The sequence below is a fragment of the Schistocerca nitens genome, chromosome 1 (genome assembly GCF_023898315.1).
Source record: "Schistocerca nitens isolate TAMUIC-IGC-003100 chromosome 1, iqSchNite1.1, whole genome shotgun sequence".
NCBI lineage: Eukaryota > Metazoa > Arthropoda > Insecta > Orthoptera > Acrididae > Schistocerca > Schistocerca nitens.
In genome coordinates, this window is record NC_064614.1 from 1,082,872,951 (window position 1) to 1,082,890,742 (window position 17,792).

General features: G+C 47.2%; 1 protein-coding gene across 2 annotated transcripts in view; it reads left to right on the forward strand.

The window, feature by feature from the left end:
* LOC126198471 (AT-rich interactive domain-containing protein 4B-like) overlaps positions 1-17,792 on the forward strand; it is a 159,032-nt gene that overhangs the window by 17,767 nt on the left and 123,473 nt on the right. For both annotated transcript variants that reach the window (XM_049934821.1, XM_049934831.1), the window contains exon 3: positions 15,300-15,365. In XM_049934821.1, coding sequence (XP_049790778.1) covers positions 15,300-15,365 — 66 coding nt within the window. The remainder of the gene's footprint in view (positions 1-15,299; positions 15,366-17,792) is intronic.

Below are 17,792 nucleotides of genomic sequence, written 5' to 3' on the forward strand. Positions count from 1 at the left end.
GTTGCAGAGCATGCTCTACAACATGACATTCATGACCTCGGCACCTGTTTCACCATACACACCATCTGGATTCTTCCCCCAGACACCAATTTCGTAGAACTCGGCAGGTGGGAACTAGCACTACAACATATCCTTGGTTCTCGCCACCCATCTTACTTTAATTTACATTAATTTCTTCCGTCTCAGGTTTTATTCACAGTAACTACTCTTTGTTTCACTCTGTTTAAGTTTTCTACGTATGTCATTGTCTTTCCTGTCTGTTTTTCACCAACCCTTCCCATCTTTGTACATACAATGCAGTTAGCTTCCCACTCTTATTAACTCATGCACGTTGTTTTAGTAGTAATCTCTGTCTTGCATATTACCCTGTCTTCTACCTTTAAGCTCTCAGGTTTCAAATCTTGTCCGATGCAGTCCCTAACAATCAGTCTTCCCTTCTCAACTCGTATGGTAAGTCTTCCCTGACGCACGGTTCTGGGTGATGTTCCCAAAATCTACCCTTTCCTATATCTCTCCAGTCGTTTTCCTTCACCCCCCTGCGGGTTCGGGGGTTAGAATAGGCCCGCGGTATTCCTGCCTGTCGTAAGAGGCGACTAAAAGGAGTCTCACATGTTTCGGCCTTATGTGATGGTCCCCTCTCGGGTTTGCCTCAATCTTTCTAAATTTTTCCGAAGAGCGAGCCAATTGGGGAAGGGCGCCTTACATGGTGCACTGTATCCGTCGTGCATTGAGACCTTTAGCCGCCTTTTTCGTCGTTGCCATGGTGTCCCGCTCGTTTTCCATCTCTTGGGCGAGGATACGTCCCTGGGTACGATTACCACGCTGCACTCTGCAGTGTTGCTTTTCACTGCGACGACGACCTTGGACTTTATTGCACCTAAGATCCAGCACGGTAGCCAGTCCGTTGTGGTGGGGCCGCCATGTACCCTGTTGGTTGTAGCCCCCTGACAACACAGGGATCGCTCTACTGATGCCTGCGCCGTTCACTCCCCACGTATGCCAAGGAGTAGATGCCCTTCTCCCTGGGGCATCAGGACTCCCGGCAATGGCCGTCCTGCCAGGTGGCTATTGCTGTGGCTGGGTGGCGCCCATGGGGAGGGCCCTTGGTTGGAGTAGGTGACATCAGGGCGGATGACCCACAATGAAGCGTGGTACATAATCTCTCGCTGGTGGGCCTCCACCAGTAGTCTCTAAGCGATCGTGGTCTAACCTCAACGGGAAGAAATTTGATCAGAGATCGTTTCCCTCCCTAGCTACTCCATGGGAGGAACGTCTTGCTAAAGACGGCAGTGGAGAATATTCACCCCGGTACCTCGTGTGTACGCGGGTTGATGGAGAATCGTTTATGTCGACCAAGCCCCAGTTTTTTGTGGAGCATTTAGAGGACAAGTTCGGGGAGGTGGAGGGCTTGTCCAAAATGCGCTCTGGGTCGGTTCTCATCAAAACAGCATCCTCTGCCCAGTCATGGAGGTTGCTCACTTGTGACAAGTTGGGTGATGTTTCAGTCACCATCACTCCCCATAAAAGTTTAAACATGGTCCAGGGTATTATATTCCACAGGGATCTTCTTCTGCAGTCCGACGATGAACTACGCGCCAACCTAGAATGACGAGGTGTTCACTTCGTCCGGCGCGTCCATCGGGGTCCGAGGGATAATCAGGTAGCCACCGGTGCCTTCATCTTGGCCTTGATGGGTGATGTCTTACCCGAAAAGGTTAAGGTGATGGTTTACTGTTGTGATGTGAAGCCGTTTATCCCTCCTCCGATGCGCTGTTTTAAATGCTGGCAGTTCGGGCACATGTCATCTCGCTGTACTTCCTGCATCACGTGTCGGGATTGTGGACGTCCTTCACATCCTGATACTCCATGTGCCCCGCCTCCTATCTGTGTTAACTGCGGAGAACACCATTCCCCCTGCTCGCCGGACTGTAGGATCTTCCAGAAAGAATGGAAGATAATGGAATTTAAAACCCTGGACCGCCTGACCTACTCTGAGGCTAGGCGGGAATATGAGAGGCTCCATCCTGTGCCAATGACGTCAACATACGCCGCTGCTGCAACGACGGTTCTTCCATCTCCTGTGTCGTCCCATACGGTTGGTTCTATGATTGGTCAGCATCCAAAAGCCCCCTTGATTGTGGGGGGCACTTCACACCCTGTTGCTCCTGCTCCATCTTCTCCAGGAGCAACACCCTCCCAACCATCGGGGACATCAGCTCCCCCCCTTCCCAGCCGGAGAAGCGTAAGACTTCTTCGGCTACTCTCGCCAGGAAGGGATCCCTTGGGGACCTCCCTTCACAAGTTCCGACCAGTGGAAAAGCGGACACCCGCAAGTGGTTGAAACAACCACCAGTCCCTGGTCGTAGGGCCTCACGGTCGTCGTCTGTCCCTGAGACTGACCCAGTGAAGCCCATGAAGCCTGAACCACTGAAGGCACAGCACGACAAGCAGAAAAAGAAGAAAATCCCCAAGACCGACGATATTGCGGTGGCACCCATCCCACCGCTTCCTACAAGCTCTGCCTCTGAGGACGAGGTGGAGATTTTGGCGTCCGCTGAGGACCTCGATTTCGCCGGTCCCTCGGACGTAATGGATGGCATTTGCACGGGTGCTCCATCGGAGGCAGCAGGTGACCCAGCGGCGTAATCTGCCTTCCCCGTCCCGTCACGCCTTTCCCAGCCATGGCCAACACCATCCTCCAGTGGAACTGCAGCGGTTTCTTCCACCATCTAGCTGAGCTCCGCCAACTTATCAGCCTTCACCCTTTCTTCTGCATTGCTCTTCAGGAAACTTGGTTTCCAGCAATGCGAACCCCCGCCCTCCGTGGCTATCAGGGTTATTATAAGAACCGAGCAGCTTATGAAAGGGTGTCTGGTGGCGTCTGCATATATGTCCTTCACACTCTGCACAGCGAGTCTGTCCCTCTCCAAACACCTTTAGAGGCTGTCGCTGTTCGGGTGTGGACGCCACAGGCTGTTACCGTCTGCAGTCTTTACCTTCCACCGGATGGTGATGTCTCGCAGCATGTCCTGGCTGCACTGGTAGCCCAATTGCCGCCACCTTTCTTGCTATTGGGCGACTTCAACGCCCATAACCCTCTGTGGGGTGGGTCAGTGGCAACAGGTCGAGGCGCCATCGTTGAGCATTTATTGTCGCAGCTCGATCTCTCGCTGTTAAATGATGGTGCCTTCACACACTTCAGTGTGGCGCATGGCACGTACTCCGCCATTGACCTTTCAATCTGTAGCCCTAGCCTCTTACCGTCTGTCCAATGGAGTGTGCATGACGACCTGTGTGGTAGTGACCACTTTCCGATCTTTCTGTCACTACCACGGCGTCACTCTTCTGGGCGCCCTAGCAGATGGGCTATGAATAAGGCTGACTGGGACTTGTTCTCCTCCACTGCCGCTATTGAGCCCCTCTCTACTGATGACATTGATGCGGTGGTTCAATCTGTCACCACCGGCATCATTACTGCCGCCGAATCTGCCATTCCCCGTTCTTCTGGGTCCCCTCGGCGGAGGGCTGTGCCTTGGTGGTCGCCTGAGATCGCTGAAGCGATTAAAGATCGCCGGCGGGCGCTCCAGCGTCACAAGCGACATCCCTCCATAGACCACCTTATCGCCTTCAAACGGCTGCGTGCGCGGGCCCGCCTCCTTATCCGCCAAGGCAAGAAGGAGTGCTGGGAGCGGTATGTGTCCACCATTGGCCTCCATGTCACTCCATCGCAGGTCTGGGCCAAGATTTGACGCGTCTACGGCTATCGGACCCCTGTCAGCGTCCCTGCGCTCTCACTGAATGGAGCAGTTTGTACTGACTCCGACGTCATTGCAAACCGCTTAGCAGAGCATTTTGCTATGAGTTCCGCTTCTGCGAATTACCCCCAGGCCTTCCGCTCCATTAAAGAGCGGATGGAACGTCGGAGCCTTTCTTTTCGCACCCACGCTTCTGAATTTTACAATGCTCCATTCAGTGAGTGGGAATTTCGCAGTGCCCTTGCCACTTGCCCTGATACCGCTCCCGGGCCCGATCGCATCCACTGTCAGATGCTGCAACACCTTTCAGTGGACTGCAAGTGACGCCTCCTCGACCTTTACAACCGTCTCTGTGTCGAGGGTGAGTTTCCGCCGCAATGGCGGGAAGGCATTGTCATCCCCGTTTTGAAACCGGACAAGAGCCCTTTGGAGGTGGACAGCTACCGCCCCATTAGCCTCACCAACGTTCTTTGCAAGCTTCTCGAACGGATGGTGAGCCGGTGCTTGAATTGGGTACTGGAGTCTCGGGGCCTTCTGGCTCCGTCTCAGGGTGGGTTCCGTAAAGGCCGCTCCGCCGCTGACAATCTGGTGAGCCTGGAGTCGGCCATCCGTACTGCCTTTGCCCGCCGTCAGCACCTGGTCGCTGTCTTTTTCGACATGCGGAAGGCATAGGATACGACATGGCGTCATCACATCCTTTCTACGCTTCATGGATGGGGTCTTCGGGGCCCTCTGCCGATTTTTATCCGCAATTTCCTGTCGTATCGTACCTTCCGCATGCAAGTCGCAGCCTCATATAGTTCCTCCCACGTCCAGGAGAACGGCGTGCCGCAGGGTTCTGTTTTAAGTGTCTGCCTGTTTTTAATAGCCATTAACGGGCTCGCTGCGTCCGTGGGAAGTTGTGTCTCCGCTTCCCTGTATGCTGATGACTTCTGCCTTTACTACAGCTCTACTGACATTGCAGCTGTTGAACATCAGCTACAGGGCGCTATCCGCAAGGCGCAGTCTTGGGCTGTAGCTCATGGGTTCCAGTTTTCGGCAGCTAAGACCTGCGTTATGCATTTCTGCCGGCGACGTACTGTCCACCCGGAGCCGCGGCTTTATCTTGCCGGCGAACTTCTTTCAGTGGTGGAATCACACAGGTTTTTGGGGGTGGTTTTCGATGTCCGGTTGACTTGGCTGCCTCATATCCGGCAGCTTAAACAGGCATGTTGGTGGCATCTAAATGCTCTGCGATGCTTGAGCCACACCCGCTGGGGCGCCGACCGATCTACCCTGTTGCGTCTCTTCCAGCCGTTAATCCAGTCCCGTCTGGATTATGGGAGCCTGGCTTATGGCTCAGCATCCCCATCTGTGTTGCGGGTGCTGGACCCAATTATCCACAGCGGGATACGCCTTGCCACTGGTGCTTTCCGCACCAGCCCTATGGACAGCATACTAGTGGAGGCAGGTGTCCCTCCACTGCGGTTACGACGCCAACAATTACTGGCTGCTTATGCTGCCCATGTTTTTAGCTTGCCCGGGCATCCAAATTACCGTGTCCTGTTCCCGCAGTCAGTCGTCCATCTGCCAGCCCGCTGGCCCCGGTCGGGTTGTCCGATCGCCGTACGCGTCAAGGTGCTTCTCTCCGGGCTTGGGTTTTTCCCTGTTCCACCTCCTTTCCGGGCACCTCTGCGTACACCCCCGTGGTGTGTTCCTCGCCCTTGCCCTCGGTTCGACTTGGCACAGGGCTCGAAGGACTCAGTCCCTCCAGAGGCCTTCCGCCGCCGCTTTTATTCCATCCTGGCCACGTATCAGGGCTCTGGAATTGTTTACACTGACGGTTCGATCGTTGCTGGTCGTGTCGGGTATGCACTAACTCTAGGGGACCATTCCGAACAACGTTCCTTGCCGGATGGCTGCAGCGTTTACACTGCTGAGCTGGTCGCCATCTTTCGTGCCCTAGAGTATATCCGCTCCTGCTCAGGTGAGTCCTTCGTTATCTGTAGCGATTCCCTGAGCAGTTTACGAGCTCTCGACCAGTGTTTCCCTCGTTCTCATCTGGTGATGGCTATCCAGGAGACCCTGTATACTCTTGACCGTTGCGGCCGCTCTGTGGTCTTTGTTTGGACCCCAGGCCATGTTGGGATCCCCGGGAATGAGAATGTTGACCGCCTGGCGAAAGAGACCACCAGTCAACCACCTCTGGCGATTGGCCTCCCAGCGACTGATTTGCGGGCCCTATTACACCGCAAAATTTTCGATTTATGGGACGCTGAATGGCGCAACCTGCCCGTACCAAACAAACTCCGTCGTATCAAGGCGTCGACGACTGTGTGGCGGTCGTCCATTCGTGTCTCCCGCCAGGAGTCTGTTGTCCTCTGCTGGCTGCACATTGGGCACACTCGGCTGACACACGGCCACTTATTGCGCCGTGAGGACCCACCTCTGTGTCGCTGCGGCTCCGTTTTCTCTGTGGTGCACATTTTATTGGAGTGTCCGCTTTTAGCTGTGCTCAGGCAGACGTTCGCACTGCCTGACACGCTCCCTGCCCTTTTATCTGATGACCCTGCTATGGCTGGCTTAGTTTTAAGTTTTATTCGGGCAGGGGGTTTTTATCATTTAATCTGAGTGTTTGTGTTTTATTTTATTGTTTTGTGTTGATTCTGGCTTTTGGCCTACGGTTTTAAACTCGGTTTTTAATGTGTTCTCGGTGGTTGGCTTTTCCTTTTTTTTTTGTTCCTATGGTCGGCCAACCACCGTCACACTCTGTGTGATTTCCTTCGTTTTGCCTGGTCTTTATCTCCGTTTCTCTTGTTCTGTGTTCTGTTCTGTTAATCGTTTTTATTCTCTGTGGGTGTTTTTAGGATTTGGAAAAAGGGACCGATGACCATAGCAGTCTGGTCCCTTTGCTCCCACAATCCAACCGTTTTCCTTCACCCTTCTTCCTTCCCCTTCAGCCATTCTGCCAGAAGGAGCCACTGGCTCTGAAACTTGCCACTCACAACAGTCGTGTGTGTGTGTGTGTGTGTGTGTGTGTGTGTGTGTGTGTGTGTGTGTTTTCCGCTGGCACTTGGTGAGTACATTTTTTAAATCTATCCAATGAAATAATTTTATCAATAAATAATAGTTTTCGTTGATATAAACAAGAATGAGAATCACAGGCGATAGTGGATGTGGAGCAGAGAACAAAAAGGAATAATGGAGAAATTGAGAACATAACCAGTTTCATTGTGACCTTCAGTTAACTGATGTGCTGCCTGAACACTGAGTTGCACTGGTGAAGTGACCTGTGGGAAGTGTGGAAAGGTAGCAGATGAAACTGGGACACACTGTTTGTTGCCAGCAATATGCATTAATTGCTCTGGAAACCAATCTGTCTGGAGCCGAGATTGCCCTGATTTTGCTGAGGAACACAAAATTCAGGAAATAAGTGACCAACTGAATCCCCTACACAGAAGCTGAAAAGGATGTAGGGTGACAAGACAGCTGTGTTTGCCACTTCATATGCTTCTGCGGTGCAGAAAGCTGTTCCCAGTATAGATGCTTTGATGCAGACAACGTCCAGAGCACCATTATTTACCACCATCACCTGTACTTGCACCTATACATGCCAAAGCAAAGTGATTAAAATCTTAGTGATCCAGGCAGCTACCTTAGTAGAGACCAGCAACATTTTGCAGTAGGTATCGAGAAGAAATACCAAAAGCAGAGTGCCTCTCAATGCCTCCTTTTCCATCATCCTTGATGTAAAAGCATCACTATATTCTGTAAAAGCTGTCCCAGGTGCCATTGTACGTCATACTGACACTTCTGACTGATGAGGAAGACATCATGGATTCCGATGCCTCATCAGGGGATCCTGGCAGCCCCTCCACTCCCCCTAGCTCGACAAGTGCCTCACTATCCCTTCACAAGGACAGAGGTGCATCAAAATCACACTGCTGAAACGGGTCCGTTACTCAAGTTGAATATGAATGGCTACAGGCCTCATCTGGAGGAATTGAGACTTCTCAGTACAATGCAGACCTTTTTGCCTCTGTCTCTAAGAGACTCACTTTAAACAGACTGGAGGCTATCACAAGTACAGAAAAGATGATGATACTGGTGACAGGGCAAAAGGTAGACGCATTTCACTCCTCACCTGTGCCCTTCACCACAGCAGTACATTCACTCTTCTGATAGTGGCCCATGTTGCTGTCACAGTGTGATCTGTGTAAGTGCCACCACATGGGCGCATTGACAGTGAGGTCCTCATACATCTTCTTGATGAACAACCCTGTCCCTTCCCACTTTTAGAGGAATTTAATGCAAACATTGCTCTATGAGTTTCTAACACCACTTTCCCCAGGGGTCAGATACTTGAGGATCTCTCATGAACTACAGACATCATATTAATCAACGTGGGTCAAGCTATGCAGTTTAGCACTGCTACGGGTTCGTCTACAGCCACGGACCTGTCCTTCTGCATGTGTGCCCTCACGGACACTGCTCAATGGGGAGTGCCTGTTGGGACTCATCTGCCTGATAGACCAGATCCTGAAGTGAAGCTGAAATGGCTATTCAGAAAGGCTAAATGGATGCTTTACAGCACCAATAGCAGCTGTACAAGAGCAGAAGTGTCTCATAACATTGCCAAGAGACATGGCTCAGACAATGGCTCAATCCTATAAGACCATTATGGTCAGTTCTAGCCAAGATACAGCTTTGTGTTGTTATCGGGAGACACAAAAGAAGATAGGTTTTGATTTATGTTCCATGAACACTGAGGAATACAGCCAGCCTTTCTCTCTGGAGTCTGCATTGTCAGTAGCTTGTGATACTGTGCCCAGTCACGACCGGAGAATGTACAGCATGTTAAAACAGATAGACGTGTGGTTAAAGGAGGTCCTCTTCCAGCTCTTTAATGAAATCTGGCTGACAGAAGACTTTCCCAATCTGCGGAAATAATCGATTTTTACTCCAATTTTAAAACCAGGGAAGAAACAGGCTAATCCTGGTAGTTTTTGTAGCATTAATCCGAGAGACTGTATAGGAAAGACACTGATGCATATGGTCAATCGCTGCCTAGTGTGGGGTCTTGAAGCCAGGCCCCTAATAAGTCACACCCGATGTGGGTTCAGGAATTACCACTCCACACTTGATAACCTGACCCTGCTTGAAGCAGCAATTGAACAAGCTTTCCTCTGTAAGCAACACCTTATTGGTATCTTCTTCGATTTAGAAAAAGACTATGACACTACATGGAGGCATGGTATTTCATTGCAGCTCAATCAGTGAGGGTTCAGCAGGCATACTAAAGTCTTTCCTCTTCGACAGTTATTTTTGATACAAGGTTATGAATGTTCTGTCTGACCATTTTAAACTAAAACTGAAATGTGCCAAGGGGTTTAACATCCTTTAATGCATCAGTCATAGGTCTTGTGTGTTCCAACTTTATAAAATATTTGTGTGACCCAAGCTTGAATGTGGATGGCTGGTTTAGGGATCGCCAAGGCATTCATACCTCAAAATGCTGGTTGTAGTTCATCATGAGGGTATTAGGCTATCAACAGGGGCTTATTGTACAAGTTCTATTGCTAACCTGTGTGCAGAGGCTGGTGAACCTCCACTGTCTATTCAGCGTCTTCTCCTTTACGTGAGCCAAGCATACAGGGCTTTATCTGTTCCAAAATTGCTAGCATCCTTCTCTTGTTATCCCCCTGCGGTTCCGGGGGTTAGAAGAGGCCCAAGGTATTCCTGCCTGCCGTAAGAGGCGACTAAAAGGAATCTGTCATGTTTTGGCCATTGTGTGATGGCCCCTGCCAGGTTTGACCTCAGTCTTTCTAAATTTTTCTGAAGAGCGAACCAATTGGGGAAGGGTGCCTTATGTGGTGCATCGTATCCATCGTGCATTGAGATCTTTAGCCCTCTTCCTCGTCGTCGCGGCACAGTCCCACTCATTCTCCATACCTTGGGCGAGGCCACCTTCCTGGGTGCATTTTCCGATAACCGTGGACTTGTTAGCGCCTCATATCCAGCACGGTAGCTAGTCCATTGTGGTGGGGCCGCCATGTGCCCTGTTGGTTGTAGCCCCCTGACAACACAGCGAGCACTCTGCTGATGCCTGCGCAGTTAACTCCCCATACATGCCATGGAGTAGATGCCCATCTCCCTGGGGCATCAGGATTCCCGGCAATGGCCATCCTGCCAGGTGGCCCTTGCTGAGGCTGGGTGGTGCCCTTGAGGAGGGCCCCTGGTCGGAATGGGTAACATCAGGGTGGATTACACACCATGAAGTGTAGTATGCCAACTCTTGGTGGTGGTCCGCCACCAGCAGTCTCTAAGTAGGCAAAGTCTAACTTCAGTGCTATGACCCCAAATCATTCCCCTCCCTGGCCACACCATGGGAGGAATGCCAGGCTAAGGATGGCAATGAAGCTTATTTGCTCCGGTACCTCGTATTATGTTTTAGAGTTGATGGGGTATCTTTCATGTCCATGAAGCCTGAGTTTATTGTGGAGCATTTGGAGGACAAGTTTGGGGAGGTGGAGGGCTTGTCCAAATTGCGCTTTGGGTCAGTCTTGATAAAAACAGCATCCTCTGCCCAGTCACAGGCATTGCTCACTTGTGACAAGTTGGGGGATGTTTCTGTTACCATCATGCCCCATAAGAGCTTAAATATGGTCCAGGGCATTATATTCCACAGGGACCTTGTTTTGCAGTCTGAGGACGAGCTGCTCGCCAATTCAGAGCAGCGAGGTGTGCATTTCGTCTGGCCAGTCCATTGGAATCCAAGGGATAATCAGGTCGCCACCGGTGCTTCATCTTGGCCTTCAAGGGTGACACATTGCCTGAGAGTGTCAAGGTAATGGTCTACTGCTGTGATGTCAAGCCATATATTCCTCCCTCAGTGTGGTGCCTTAAGTGCTGGAAGTTCGGCCATATGTCTTCCCGCTGTACTTCCAGCATCACATATCGACATTGTGGACGTCCATCACATCACAATACTCCATGTGCCCCACCTCCCATCTGTGTCAACTGCAGAGAGCATCATTCACCTTGCTTGCCGGACTGCAGGATTTTACAGAAAGAGAGGAAAATCATGGAATATAAGACCCTGGACCGACTGCCCTACACTGAGGCCAAGATGAAATTTGAGCGTCTGCATCCTGTGGCTATGACCACCTCTTACGCTGCTGCTACGAGAACAGTTGTTGTCCCATCAGTTCCTTGCATTCCTGTCGCCTCTCAGAACCAGGAGACTACACCTGCCTCCTTGATGGAGGTTGGATGTACCCAGCACATGGGATGGTATGAGACGCACAAGATGCTGTCATTCTTTTGCAAAGGCAGGAGAAGGAAATAATTTTCTACTGGATTCCAGGGCATATAGAGCTCTGGGGAAATGAACTTGCTGCTGTGGTTGCCATGTGAGCCTACTCTCTTCCAGCTCCTGCTCACTGTTCAGTACCCTGCAGACTGTTACCTCATTTGTGACCAAGAAGACCACGGGTTGACAGGAGGGTCAGTGGCAGGAAGTTAAGAATTGTAAACTCTGTTCTGTTAAGCCTTCAGTGCGACCTTGGCTTACCTTCTTCCAACTGCAACAAGCTGAAGTAGTAGTCCTTACAGGGTGTAGAGTACGACATTGCCCATTGATGCATGACTTTCTCTTACATTGTAAGGAGCCATCAATGTGTCACAAAAATGGGACACAGCTGTTGATACAACATACTTAGATTTGATTTATGCAACCTTAGGGCTGACCTGGGTCTCCCGCATGAACTATCCTCTCTTTTAGTCCTCTATTAGTTCTAGTAGTGAGGTGAGTGTGGTTCGTGTTTTAAGATTTTGTGTGATGTCTGGAATTCTTACCAAAATACTAGGTGTGAGATTTTAATGTGTCCTAGGCTGGCACGATCATCCATTATTTCTAAGTAGTCATCCAGACACTGTCACCTGTCCCATTTTTAACTGTCTGTACTGGTATTTGAGTTTTATCTAGTACTGGTATTTGATTTTTACTTAGTTATTCTGCTGTGTTTTATCTGATCAACATTGTTGAGATTAGGGTGCATCTGACTGGTTGAGTAGATTATGTGAAGCTTAAGAATGTTGTCCCCACCCCCATGAACCACGGACCTTGGCGTTGGTGGGGAGGCTTGCGTGCCTCAACGATACAGATAGCCGTACCATAGGTGCAACCACAACAGAGGGGTATCCGTTGAGAGGCCAGACAAACGTGTGGTCTCTGAAGAGGGGCAGCAGCCTTTTCAGTAGTTGCAGGGGCAACAGTCTGGATGATTGACTGATCTAGTCTTGTAACACTAACCAAAATAGCCTTGCTGTTCTGGTACTGCGAACGGCTGAAAGCAAGGGGAAACTACAGCCGTAATTTTTCCCGAGGGTATTCAGCTTTACTGAATGATTAAATGATGATGGCGTCCTCTTGGGTAAAATATTCCGGAGGTAAAATATTCCCCCATTCGGATCTCCGGGCGGGGACTACTCAGGAGGACGTTGTTATCAGGAGAAAGAAAACTGGCGTTCTACGGATCAGAGCGTGAAATGTCAGATTCCTTAAGCGGGCAGGCAGGTTAGAAAATTTAAAAAGGGAAATAGATAGGTTAGATATAGTGGGAATTAGTGAAGTTCGGTGGCAGGAGGAACAAGACTTCTGGTCAGGTGACTACAGGGTTATCAACACAAAGTCAAATAGGGGTAATGCAGGAGTAGGTTTAATAATGAATAGGAAAATAGGAATGCGGGTAAGCTACTACAAACAGCATAGTGAACGCATTATTGTGGCCAAGATAGATACGAAGCCTACACCTACTACAGTAGTACAAGTTTATATGCCAACTAGCTCTGCAGATGACGAAGAAATTGAAGAAATGTATGATGAAATAAAAGAAATTATTCTGATAGTGAAGGGAGACGAAAATTTAATAGTCATGGGTGACTGGAATTAGAGTGTAGGAAAAGGGAGAGAAGGAAACGTAGTAGGTGAATATGGATTGGGGCTAAGAAATGAAAGAGGAAGCCGCCTGGTAGAATTTTGCACAGAGCACAACCTAATCATAGCTAACACTTGGTTTAAGAATCATGATAGAAGGTTGTATACATGGAAGAACCCTGGAGATACTAAAAGGTATCAGATAGATTATATAATGGTAAGACAGAGATTTAGGAACCAGGTTTTAAATTGTAAGACATTTCCAGGGGCAGATGTGGATTCTGACCACAATCTATTGGTTATGAACTGCAGATTGAAACTGAAGAAACTGCAAAAAGGTGGGAATTTAAGGAGATGGGACCTGGATAAACTGAAAGAACCAGAGGTTGTACAGAGTTTCAGGGAGAGCATAAGGGAACAATTGACAGGAATGGGGGAAAGAAATACAGTAGAAGAGGAACGGGTAGCTTTGAGGGATGAAGTAGTGAAGGCAGCAGAGGATCAAATAGGTAAAAAGACGAGGGCTAGTAGAAATCCTTGGGTAACAGAAGAAATATTGAATTTAATTGATGAAAGGAGAAAATATAAAAATGCAGTAAATGAAGCAGGCAAAAAGGTATACAAACGTCTCAAAAATGAGATCAACAGGAAGTGCAAAATGGCTAAGCAGGGATGGGTAGAGGACAAATGTAAGGATGTAGAGGCTTATCTCACTAGGGATAAGATAGATAACGCGTATAGGAAAATTAAAGAGACCTTTGGAGAAAGGAGAACCACTTGCATGAATATCAAGAGCTTTGATGGAAACCCAGTTCTAAGCAAAGAAGGGAAAGCAGAAAGGTGGAGGGAGTATATAGAGGGTCTATACAAGGGCGATGTACTTGAGGACAATATTATGGAAATGGAAGAGGATGTAGATGAAGATGAAATGGGAGATATGATACTGCGTGAAGAGTTTGACAGAGCACCGAAAGACCTGAGTCGAAACAAGGCCCCTGGAGTAGACATTATTCCATTAGAACTACTGACAATCTTGGGAGAGCCAGTCCTGACAAAACTCTACCATCTGGTGAGCAAGATGTATGAGACAGGCGAAATACCCTCAGACTTCAAGAAGAATATAATTATTCCAATCCCAAAGAAAGCAGGTGTTGACAGATGTGAAAATTACCGAACTATCAGTTTAATAAGTCACAGCTGCAAAATACTAACGCGAATTCTTTACAGACGAATGGAAAAACTGATAGAAGCTGACCTCGGGGAAGATCAGTTTGGATTCCGTAGAAATGTTGGAACATGTGAGGCAATACTGACCTACGACTTATCTTAGAAGAAAGATTAAGGAAAGGCAAACCTACGTTTCTAGCATTTGTAGACTTAGAGAAAGCTTTTGACAATGTTGATTGGAATACTCTCTTTCAAATTCTGAAGGTGGCAGGGGTAAAATACAGGGAGCGAAAGGCTATTTACAATTTGTACAGAAAGCAGATGGCAGTTATAAGAGTCGAGGGACATGAAAGGGAAGCAGTGGTTGGGAAGGGAGTGAGACAGGGTTGTAGCCTATCCCAGATGTTGTTCAATCTGTATATTGAGCAAGCAATAAAGGAAACAAAAGAAAAGTTCGGAGTAGGAATTGAAATCCATGGAGAAGAAATAAAAACTTTGAGGTTCGCTGGTGACATTGTAATTCTGTCAGAGACAGCAAAGGATTTGGAAGAGCAGTTGAACGGAATGGACAGTGTCTTGAAAGGAGGATATAAGATGAACATCAACAAAAGCAAAACTAGGATAATGGAATGTACTCGAATTAAGTTGGGTGATGCTGAGAGAATTAGATTAGGAAATGAGACACTTACAGTAGTAAAGGAGTTTTGCTATTTGGGGAGCAAAATAACTGATGATGGTCGAAGTAGAGAGGGCATAAAATGTAGACTGGCAATGGCAAGGAAAGCGTTTCTGAAGAAGAGAAATTTGTTAACATCGAGTATAGATTTAAGTGTCAGGAAGTCGTTTCTGAAAGTATTTGTATGGAGTGTAGCCATGTATGGAAGTGAAACGTGGACGATAAATAGTTTGGACAAGAGAATAGAAGCTTTCGAAATATGGTGCTGCAGAAGAATGCTCAAGATTAGATGGGTAGACCACATAACTAATGAGGAGGTATTGAATAGAATTGGGGAGAAGAGGAGCTTGTGGCACAACTCGACTAGAAGAGGGGATCGGTTGGTAGGACATGTTCTGAGACATCGAGGGATCACCAATTTAGTATTGGAGGGCAGCGTGGAGGGTAAAAATCGTAGAGGGAGACCAAGAGATGAATGTACTAAGCAGATTCAGAAGGATGTAGGCTGCAGTAGGTACTGGGAGATGAAGAAGCTTGCACAGGATAGAATAGCATGGAGAGCTGCATCAAACCAGTCTCAGGACTGAAGACCACAACAACAACAACAACAACAACAACAACAACAAGAATGTTATATCCATTATTAAGTATATTCTAATATTATTAAGAACAGTTAAGAGTATTTTGTCCATTTCATATTCTAAGATTTTATGAAAAATGTATTGTAGACTATCTTGTAAATAAGGTATTACTCTACTAACAGCCAGTAATTTTCATAATACAGGTTACTTTCAAGCAAGGTTTGGGAACTGCGACAGTGACAGATGACCATATACGTGGGACACTTAGGGTAAGTATTTCACATTTACCTTTTGTTTTCCATTTGGCAAGGTTTGTAAATGATGTTTCTGGTTTCCTTTATACATGTACAAAAAAAAAAAAGTAAGTTAAACATTAATCACAAAATAGGCAATCAGGAACAGTAGCAGCATAAAGTAATTTTACTTTCAAGAAATACATTGGTGAAATTTGATGTGATTGGACAAGATCTGACAAGGGCAAGTGCAAATATTTACTTCGGTATGCAGGTAGGAAAAAGAAAATGAGTTTGAAATTTAATGAGACTAAAGTTTCAAAAATTAGTCTAGCTCCTTACTGACACCAATGGAGGAGCTGATTAGACTTGATAATACTCTTATTAAAACACAAAATTTGATCCAAAAATATGTAACATGGTGAAATTAGAGCTAAGATTTACAATTTTGCACATTGTTTCCACTGTTCCTTTTGGGAAATTAAATGACTTTCTCTCTGCCAATTACATGAGATGCACATATTCCAACTGCAATACACTAAAGAGCTAAAGGAACTGGTACACCTGCCTAATATCGTGTAGGGCCCCCACGAGGACTCAGAAGTGCTGCAATACGATGTGGCATGGATTCAACTACTGTCTGAAGTACTGTCGGAGGGAATCGACACCATGAATCATGCAGGGCTGTCCATAAATCTGAAAGAGTACGAGGGGGTGGAAATCACTTCTGAACAACACATTGCAAGGCATCCCAGATAATGTTCATGTTTGGGGAGTTTGGTGACCAGCAGAAGTGTTTAAACTCATAAGTGTGTTCCTGGAGCCACTCTGCAGCAATCCTGCATGTTTGGAGTATCACATTGTCTCGCTGGAATTGCACAAGTTCATCAGAACATCAGTGGATGCAGGTGATCAAACAGGATGTTTAGGCATGTGTCACTTGTCACAGTTGTATCTAGACATATCAGGGGTCCCATATCACTCCAACTGCACACACCCCACACAATTACAGAGCCCCCACCAGCGTGAACAATTCACTGTTGACATACAGGGTACATGGATTCCTAAGGTTGTCTCCATATCCTTACACATCCATATGCTTGATACAATTTAAAATGAGACTCGTCTGACCAGGCAGCATGTTTCCAGTCATTAACAGCCCAACGTCAGTGTTGATGGGTCCAGAAGAGGCATAAAGCTTTGTGTCATGCAGTCATCAAGAGTGAGCCTTTGGCTCCGAAAGCCCATATTGATGATGATTCGTTGAATGGTTCGCATGCTGACACTTGTTGATGGCCCAGCATTGAAATCTGCAGCAGTTCGCAAAGGGGTTGTACTTATGTCACGTTGAATGATCCTGTCACGTTGAATGATCGTGTCATGTTGAATGATCCTGTCACGTTGAATGATCCTTTTCAGTTGTTGGTCCTGTTCTTGCAGGATCTTTTTCCAGCTGCAGCAATGTCAGATTTGATGTTTTACAGGATTCCTGATATTCGTGGTACACTCATGAAGTGGTCGTATGAGAAAATTCCCACTTCATCGCTACCCTGGAGATGCTGTGTCTCATCGCTTGTGCACCAACTAAAACACCATGTTCAAATTCACTTAAATCTTCATAACATCCCACTATGGCAACAGTAACTGATCTAACAACTGTGGTGTGAGAGATTCATGTAATCTTGCATAGGCATTGCCGACCGCAGTGCTATGTTCTGCCTGTTTATTATCACTGTATCTGAATATGCACAACTATACCAATTTCTTTGGAACTTCAGGACATTGAAAATGCTGGAGTTACAATAGACATAATAGAAAGCAGAACACATTTCAGAAAGGCATTTCAAAAGGCAGAATTTCAGGAGAGAAAGAAAATAACTAGACGAGAGTGGACTCAAGAAGAAAGGGAACAACACTCCAAAAGGATGAAGGAAATTTGGAAACTGAAGAAATCTAATACAATGAAGAGTAGCCAAAGTTGATTCATCGTACCCTCCAAATGGGTTATTCGGAAGAAAAAAAAAAAAACTTGTCATGTTTGTTTTTAATGTGGAAAAACAAGCATTCCTTTTACTACAGTGCCTTGTGCTGATTTACTGTACATTAGAGCCACCTTGTTGTGCTGTTTTCTTTGTTTCATTGCTGCATGTGAGCCACTTTGCACTAATTCTTAGGCAGAATAAGCTGTATCCAATACTCTGTATCAACATTATTCAGTAGGTGCAAGTTCTGACACTTGTATTATTACATTCAGTTTATAGTGTGGATGAGTTTCTCATTGTGTGATTCTCCTTTTACGTTCATTTCTTTTGGCAGTAGTGAAATGCTAAAAAGTGTAAGGAAGAAATAAAGTAACTTCTCACTGTTGCATGCCAACCTGTCACTGTTGCCGACGAGTTACTTCCATATCTCGATGAATAAAAATGTTTCTAGTATTTATCCTACAATATATGCGTGTCTTTG